This window comes from Ostrea edulis, chromosome 6 (genome assembly GCF_947568905.1).
Source record: "Ostrea edulis chromosome 6, xbOstEdul1.1, whole genome shotgun sequence".
Classification (NCBI taxonomy): domain Eukaryota; kingdom Metazoa; phylum Mollusca; class Bivalvia; order Ostreida; family Ostreidae; genus Ostrea; species Ostrea edulis.
The window spans coordinates 34,108,310-34,117,325 of record NC_079169.1 but is presented as its reverse complement, the minus strand read 5'-3'; the positions used below and the strand labels follow the sequence as shown (position 1 = coordinate 34,117,325).

At 38.5% G+C, this 9,016-nt stretch overlaps 1 protein-coding gene and 1 long non-coding RNA gene across 2 annotated transcripts; one reads left to right on the top strand and one right to left on the bottom strand.

Annotated features, from left to right (window-relative positions):
* Window positions 1-1,240: 1,240 nt before the first annotated feature.
* On the bottom strand, window positions 1,241-1,963 carry LOC130046731 (uncharacterized). The gene is made up of 2 exons (XR_008795719.1): window positions 1,687-1,963; window positions 1,241-1,595 (listed from the first exon to the last, which is right to left on the bottom strand). It is a non-coding gene; the product is annotated as an uncharacterized LOC130046731 (long non-coding RNA).
* Window positions 1,964-4,551: 2,588 nt separating this feature from the next.
* LOC125648072 (uncharacterized) lies at window positions 4,552-6,010 on the top strand. The gene has a single exon (XM_056139392.1). The coding sequence runs from the start codon at window positions 4,808-4,810 to the stop codon at window positions 5,540-5,542; it is 735 nt and encodes a 244-aa protein (XP_055995367.1). The 5' UTR covers window positions 4,552-4,807; the 3' UTR covers window positions 5,543-6,010.
* Window positions 6,011-9,016: the final 3,006 nt, after the last annotated feature.

Here is a 9,016-nt window from a genome sequence, read left to right as displayed (position 1 = left end):
TTATTCAATCTACAATAAAAAATATTTTTAATACTTTTTCTCGATCAATACGATGCTTTGACTACCCTCGATGTACAATATTCATCTCGACCTCCGGCCTCGGTGAATACTGTGCTTTTCAGGTAACTAAAGCATCGTATTGACCTTAAGATGTTTCAACCAGGTGACAACGTATGCCGGAAGAGGCTTTTGGAGTACTCTTCTCGTTTTCATTTCAACATTTAACCATCACGAATCCTGCAGGTTTTGCACAATATCAATTATATATTGCTACCATATAAAATTGCTTATTTTGTATCTAAAATGTAACATTGAAGCCTCGTCTCTGTTATCGCTGACGTCACAATGTACTCTATGAAAAAAGGATAATATCACATCAGGACAGATGCACGAGGCTATTATAGGATTAAACAGTCATTCTTTTTGAAGAATTTATCGATGTGTAGACTGTGGGCATTTTACACACAAACTGAATAAAAGTGCAAAGCACTTTTAAGTTAAGTTTGTGAGTAAATTGTCCAGAGTTTACACATCGATGAATTCTTCAAAAAGAATGTTTGATTCTTATAATTCCAATTCGTTCCCTGCATTATCATTTTCAATAATTTGAATAGTTTTCCTGCACTATGTTATTTGTTTTCAGGCGCGTATGTATACATATCGTTTTTGGATTTATTGATGTGTAAATTCTCGTTTAGATTTATTTTTGTCCAATCAAAACAATTGTAATAAACAACATTGGAATTATGAGGCAATATAACGGGACATTGACTGATTATCACTTTGGTTTATTGAGTCAATATAGAGATATTGCTTTCCTGAATGCAGCTGTGATTAGATTTCATGATATATACCCGTTTCCAGTATCATATATTGAGGATCTTGAACGAGTGCTTATGGCATATGAAATTTATGAAATTCGTTGCCAGTTTTATATTTCCCGAGCCATAATCACGGGAAGACTCATCACCAGATAGACCATATCACCGTCGGCAGAAAGAGTTAAGCAGTGGGTTGGGGGGTGGGGGGTGGGGGGGGGGGGCAGACGCAGCCTCAAATCACAACTTAGTAGTGGCTGAGCTGAAGACCAAGCCTACAAAGACCAAGCAGGTCGAACATCCCACAAATACAATGTCCACAGCCTCAAGGAGAGGGAAATAGCAAATGAGTACAAACTTGAACAAAGAAAAAAATTCAGTGTACTTTCCCACCTAAATGAAGTAACAGTCGAAACCCAGCAGGATATTTATACAGTTTATTTTGTAAACAAACAAGAATTTCATCAATTTATAAAAGAGAAACATTAAACATATATCGTTCTGTTGTTTCATTTTATACAGTTTTAAATACTGTCGGCGTCTGCAACTTCTGCATGGCGAATTTATAAAATAAAGTTCTATGATATTGGAAGCGAAAACATGTAGGCAGAATTATAAGCCTACATATATTTACTTCATGATGATAAGTTAACCTGTTGTTTCCTGGCAACTTCCATCACGGCTATGACTCGACATGATTATAAGCGAGGCTGGTTTCGAGGCTCGAAAAATTTACATGTTCATGTCAGGGTAACGGTGCGAGTCTTCATTAAAATCCTACAACAGAAATCTCTCAAGTGAACAAAAACTCCGTCAGTTCGTTTTTATTTTATTTTACACACACTGAAGGTGTGAAAACGCAACCTACCTGTACGTGGTCTAAATCTGTCCTACTGTCTTGAATCGTCTCCTGCATGGCTACAACCGCGAGTCCTAACGATGAACATACCGTTGTTTCTTTCCAAAAACCTGACTAACAGCTTAACGTTAACTTGACCCATCATATCCACCATCAATTCTCTCAGATCCTTTGAATTTCTGTCGAAATCTGGTATCAACAATTGCGTTTTCAACTAAGTAAGCTAGACCGACGCTAGTTTCTCCATCGCTGATCGCGACCAAATCACACCACGGATGTAGTTTACTCCGCTCTTCTTATCGTCATTTCAGTTAACTTTACGCTCTAAATTGCTTTTATTTTACACGTGTTTCGTCTTTTTTTAACATTTTCAATTGAATATCTATATCATATATTCTCTTTGATATTGTTCCTAATTTTTTATTCGATAAAACTCTTACGAACTATATTTTGTGTTCTACGATCGTTATTTTGGTCATCTGCTACATAATAATGGAAGCTCGGTAAGAACACAAATCAAAATAGAAAATATAAATATAATAACACATATTTCAGCTTGTCTGTAAATATGTGTCTTTATCTAAGCATTATTTACGATAGTATTCGTATCAACGTATGATTTACTATATGTATATATATAATAATAGTAAGCCCATCTCTGTTATGTTGCAATCCGGAAACTTTGTTCCGGAATTATAACTCATCACGGGTGCACTCGGCAATTACGCATCCCAGCTTCCTTCTTTTCCATTCAGCAGCCAACCAAGAAGGTCGGTCAAATTTTGGGGAAGAAAAACATTTTAAATATCTTTTACTAAATAAGGAATAAGTTGTTTCCAATTTCAAAATCATTAAGATTAATCATGTCAGATGATAATTTTACAATGTAATAACTACGATGGCTTTTACAATTTGAGGATTTGAGCAGATTTTAATGTTAGCACACGTGGAAGGTTTATACTGGCGGCTTGTAACTGCGTCTATTATACTTGAATTCTCATATGTGTAATTAGAAATTACATAGATTCTTTTTATTTCAAATTGATGTAAGCATGCCACCGGTACGACAAAAACGAGGTAGCAGAAAACCAACAAGGGGGGGGGGGGGTGCCCAATCCCAGGTACAAACGGAGCCGCCGGTCCCGCAGGGTGGAATAACCAGCGACGAAATACCGTCTAGTAATGCCGTCCAGCCCTTTCAGACAGGTACAAATACACTTCTGTCACAGGATTGGGGTTTTACCCCCATGCCAGTAAATTCAGTGCAATTTTCATTGGGGCATAACGTTAATGAAATGATCAGGCAGAAAATTGTAGAGGGAAAATATGTAGACCTGGCTCTCTTGTTAAAAAATTCAAATATTGAAGACTCGGCTAGCGAGAGAATTTTTCTGATTGGAAATGATGGTCAGATGCAGAGTAAGCTAAAGAATACTCTTAAAATTACATCTATTGAAAAATGGACGGACGCTTTTCTCATTTATTTGAGTGTGTTCACGTCTGTCCATACAAGTAAATACCAGGACATGCTCAAGTACATGCATGATGTACGTACGGGAGCTGGCAGGTCCTCTGGGTGGAAAATATATGATGAGCAGTTTCGGCTCATATTAGCAATGGATCCCACCAAATCGTGGTCAGCCATAGACACAGAATTGTGGGTTATGTATATGGTTGGGGGGCATAACATGGTACCTGCAGGAGTTCAGGGGGTAAATAAATGTTACATGTTTAACTTTCAGGGGTTTTGTGGTAGGAAACATTGCACGTATGCTCACCTTTGTATTAAATGTAGCCAAGAGCATGCAATGACAAATTGCCCCCTTGCTGTCAATGTTAACAAACAAGCTCCTTCTTTCAGTCCTAAACAACCTTTACGACAGGGGCCCCAACAAGGGAGTCGACCAGCACACCACATCCCGCAAAAGTCCCCTCGATTTGCCGCACCCAAAAATTTGGATGTCTTGAGGGACATAACATTTCTTGAGTTGGCCCCCATACTGTTGGCAGTGATGATTTGGGGGGAGGATCTAAGTTGTCATAAGGTTCAATTTCACACAGATAACAGTGCATTGGTTAGCATTTTGAACACTCAGTCGTCAAGGTCTCCACGGATTATGTATGTGATTAGGAAGCTAGTATTGTTGTTTATGCAATTTAACATAACAGTTAAGGCCAAACACATTGCTGGTATTGATAATGGTATAGCTGATGCCATTTCTCGTAAACAGTGGGGAAGATTACGCCAACTTGCTCCAACAGCAAACCAGATCCCAGATCCAATACCAGCAGCATTTCACGATCTGTTGTCCAGCGTGAAGTTTCTCGACTACTGACGGCAGCAAATTCCTCCAATACATCAGCAACATACAAAACGGGGCTTTTAGCTTTCGATAGGTTTAGGAGCGTGACTAACGCAGAAATGATATGGCCACCCCCAGTAGAGCAAATAGTCAATTCATTGCATACTTATCACTTAAGGGCTATGCAGAATCTACTGCTAGAGCTTATGTAGTGGCAATTGGGTATGAGTGCAAAATTCAGGGATTAGAAGACTCTACAAATAGGTTTGTTATTGCTAAGGTGTTGGATGGTTTCAGGCGTCTGAAGTCCAGGGCGGATACTAGGTTGCCGATAACGGAAAAAATTCTGACAAACTTGATGGGAGCGTTAAACACTGTGTGTTCGAGTCTTTATGAAGCCAAATTATATAAAGCAGCATATACATTAGCCTTTTTTGCCTTCTTGCAAGTTGGAGAATTCGCCTTATCCAAGGGCAACAATCTTCAGTCAATTTTGGGGGTTGATGATGTTAGCATACAGAATCACCAATCAGTAGTGTGTCTTAGGTGTTCTAAAACTGATCAACTGGGAAAGGGGGTCACAATTATGTTAAATAGGCAGGGCTCAAATATTTGCCCTGTTCAAGCTATGGCCAATTTTTTGCTAGTAAGACCTCATTTTACAGGACCTTTGTTTTGCCATTTTGGAGGGAAGCCACTTACCCGTTATCAATTTTCGGCAGTTTTAGATAGAATTATTATGGCTATTGGCTTGGATAAGAAATATTACAAGTCTCATTCTTTTAGGATAGGGGCTGCAACAGTTGCAGCAGACAAGGGGTTTTCAGATGAAGAGATTAAAATGGCTGGCAGATGGAAGTCCACTGCTTTTCAAGCTTATATTAGATCACCACTTACTCCAACATCTCCTATATCTTAAGTTTTCCCAATTTTTGGTATGCATTACAGGCTGTGTAAAAACAGACAGAATAACAGTTTGGATAGTCGGTTCATCAATCATAAAAAAGGCATCAATAGCGGCAAGAAATAGACCGGGGGGATGGAGCTTAGGCCTGAACCAAAGAGGAGTAGATATTTGGTGGCAGGGGTATGGCGGTCTAAAATTCATACACCTGGTCAAAAAAGTCAGATACTTGGCCACTTTAGAGTACCCCCCTAAATATTTGCTTATCCATTGTGGGGCCAATGATTTAGGTCAAACTAAACTCCAGAGCTTATTGCATAGAATCAAAGCTGACATCAAATTGCTTTCAGGTATATTCTCTCACACCACACTTATATGGTCCTTCCTTCTCCAACGTATTTCTTGGAGACACTCTCAAAATGTAAGGGCTATAGAACAGGCTAGGAATAGGTTGAATAGGTGGGCAGCCAATCAGGTGTTTGCTTGTGGGGGGAAAATTCTCACCCACCCCCAATTCATAGGGAAACCAGCACAACTCTATCACTCAGACGGGACTCATTTATCGGACTTGGGAAATTATATTTTTCTTAGCAATATCCAAGGGGCCCTAGAATATTTCGCAAATGGGGGAGAAAGCAAAGAGTTTCCTTGTAAATAAAGTAAGGTAGGCATTCAGACTGGGGGGGGGGGGGTATTTTAGGCAATGGCACAGTGGTCGGTTCTATTGAAGGTTCCTACCCCCACCATGTGGCGGTGGGCTCCCTGATTAATTTTCTGCAATTGCACAAATGTAATCAGGTTGCCCATATGGCCAAATCGTCACCTTCAAGTTGGTTGTGAAAATATACGTTGACTGTTGATGATGGTTGAATGTTGATTTGACAGTTTAATTTCATTTTATGTAAATAATTAAGAGTTGAATACTTGTGTGTTGTATGTGTCGGTAGCATGATTGAGATCAACCCAGCATGTTACTTGCCCTTTCGGACGACGCATAATATGTTGTTGTTGGGGGTGAGCCCTGTTGTTCGGCGACCCCACAGATGTTGTTTCTGACCACTGTGGCCAATATATTCCATACAATAAACCCATACATTTACATCGTGTTTTTATTCTGAAAAAGACAATGGTGGTGAGACTGATAAGTCTTTGATAAGAAATAAAATTTCATTTTTGAATGTTATTAGGATATGACATGAAGTTGGTACGTGATCAAATCTACTATAACGCCCGAAGGGCGTTATAGTAGATTTGATCACGTACCAACTTCATGTCATATCCCAACAACATACAAAAATGATATCTTATTTCTTAATACAATATTTCAATTGAAGCATAATGAGCACTCCTAGAATCACGTTGAATGCATTGATGATTGCCAGAGTTTTGTTTTCGTGTGTTTTGATGGAAGCGAAAAAGACAGATTGAGAAGAGATATGTCCATCTTAAGTTATTAGGTCTCTTCAATTAATTCATTAATTTGGAGACAGCACACCTTGTCTTGTCCATTAAGGCTTGACATTCTGTGATGTCTCTCAAAATAATGAAATTAAATTATAGCTCCTATCGTCGTAATATCGCGAGAGTATTATCAACTGTTTACGAGAATCATAATCGTAGTCAGGACTGCATTTCTCAAAACATACAAAACTTCACGCTTATAGCAAACAACTATTTTTCATTTGAGATAATTTCACCGATTAAGCACCCCATTCCTCCATTGTTTTATATCACCCGCGGCACTATCTGGAGATTTATCCAATGAACTCTCGAACTATATATTCCAGATCACTACCCACCCCACCCCTACCCCATCCCCGTCGAAAATATTGTTAAAGCGACACCTAGCGGTGTGGTGAGGTAAAGGTAAGAGAGACGGTTATTCGTGAACAAGTCTAATTCCTTACTTTACATGAACACAGACAGTTTGGCCCGAGAGTGAACATATAAACTGCGAAACGAAACCTAACGAAACGAAAGGTACGATAGTAATAAAGAGATACATCTACAGCAGAGATAAGTCAGCGTTCAATCATCGTCGGTAGCCTATATGGTCGATCTGGCTATCTCTTACCTCAGTTAAAGACCGAACGTGGGTTACTGACGATACCGTTCGATGTTCCTAAATGATGTCAAAATACCAATCAAACCAACAAAAAAAATGGTGGGAAAGCGTCATTTTTCTGATTTCATAATCCGGAATATGGGTAAAATGATGAAAATAACAACATTGGTATTTTTTTTTAACATTCCTTAAATATTTGTGAAATCTTAAACACGTCACAAGTCTTAAATATGTTTACAGCCTTCGAAAGTCAACGACAATGAAGATGATATAACGATGAGGAGGAGGAGGACAGTGATTTTTTCCCGTAGAAAGCTTTTCCTTCCAAATCACCAAAATAGAGCGGTTTAAGATCTACATCGTATAGATCTACGTTAGACTAACCTTGTTACATGTACGGCGTGTTGCTATGATATTGGTCGGAGGACTGGATCAAAGTCTATTACTTTCCACTAGATGTATTTTCAGTCCGTATTAACGCGCGTCGTGAAGTATGCCGGCGGGAAGCGTCACAGTTCATACTATCATGTATTTTAAAAAATGAATCGTACCGAGGCGTGAAGAATTTACCCGTCAGTGTGACATTCTTATGTCTCATTCCATTTGATACTTGCTTGATAAAATAATTTTTGGCCGCAGTAAATAAGAAGGACTATCTAACAAAGACGTGGATGCCCCTAATTTGTCAGCCCCACACGTCACACAGTGACAATAATGCTATACTAAATCAATATCTGGTATTTATTCTAATGAAACTAGACAGCTTGACAATTTCATCTCTTTATAATCACCATGATTAATGTTTTTTCATGCAGCGATCAAAGAAGAGATGACTAGGAACATTAGAAAGTTTCTTTCTTCTTTTAGATTTAATACAGTTTAAAATTGCAATAAAATTTTATGTACATCCATGATACAGGTAATTTGATTTGAAGAATATACATTGATAGTTATAATGGATTATTATGTTATCAAAGAAAGATTTATAATCTTTACTTATTCATTCATACTTTCATTTGACTTCTTTTACTTGTTTGTTTTACGTCACATTCGACATTTTTTTCTTATACATATAGACTTTATCAACTGCAAGACTAAGGTGGTTGGACGCACTTTTTGACATATGGCTACGTATGGTGCTTATACTGCTGTCCGTGACAGTGGTGGTTCTTTTCCGTCCACCCGTTTCTAAGGTCATATCCGAAAGACCTGAGCCTTATACTTCTAATGGCGGACGCTTGGCGAAGGAACAGTCAGTATCTATGTTAAGCATCTTAGATTTAACGCGGCTGCTGGCATCGAGAATCAAACTTAGGACCTCGGACATACTTTGTATATATTGTATATTTAAGCCTACAGATTATCTCTTATAAACAATACAAAATAGATAGTTGGGCAAACACGGACCCCTGGACACACCAGAGGTGGAATCGGGTGCTTAGGAGGAGTAAGCATCCCCTGTCGACCGGTCACACCCGCCGTGAGCCCTATATCCTGATCAGGTAAACGGAGCTATTCGCAGTCAAAATCAGTGTGTCAAGAACGGTCTAACAATCGATATGAAACACGTCAGACAGCATTTGACCCAATGGTAGGTTGTATTTGCAAACTGGATCGTTATAACGACCATGGAATTTATGTGGTTTTAGTGAATAAACTGAACTTGAACTGGTTACGAAGAAAGCGCCCTAACCACGCGTGTGTATTGAGACATGACTGTCGAATCGACAAGACATTTGTCAGATCAAATCAAATAATTTATACAATTAATAATATATAGATTAATTTTTTATACTTAATTTAATTAATTAATTTTTTAATCAATTAGTTAATTAATTTAGTTAATTAATGTAGTTATGAGATTGATCACTGTTATCTTCACCTTTCATTAACATAAACCGTATTGACTGCAACTACTGAGGAGGAAGGAAAATGAGAGCTAGAGAAAAAAGAGTCAGGGAGAGTGGGGGGTTGGGTGGACCTCCTCTAGTCTTCATATCTATATCATTCCACCATCGTTCTCGTGCCTACATCTTTCTCAATAATACACTTCTAGTGCCCTGGAGT

What these genes read in the sequence shown, in the direction of transcription:
- LOC125648072 (XM_056139392.1), top strand. Translation starts at nt 4,808, where the DNA reads ATGAAGAGATTAAAATGGCTGGCAGATGGAAGTCCACTGCTTTTCAAG.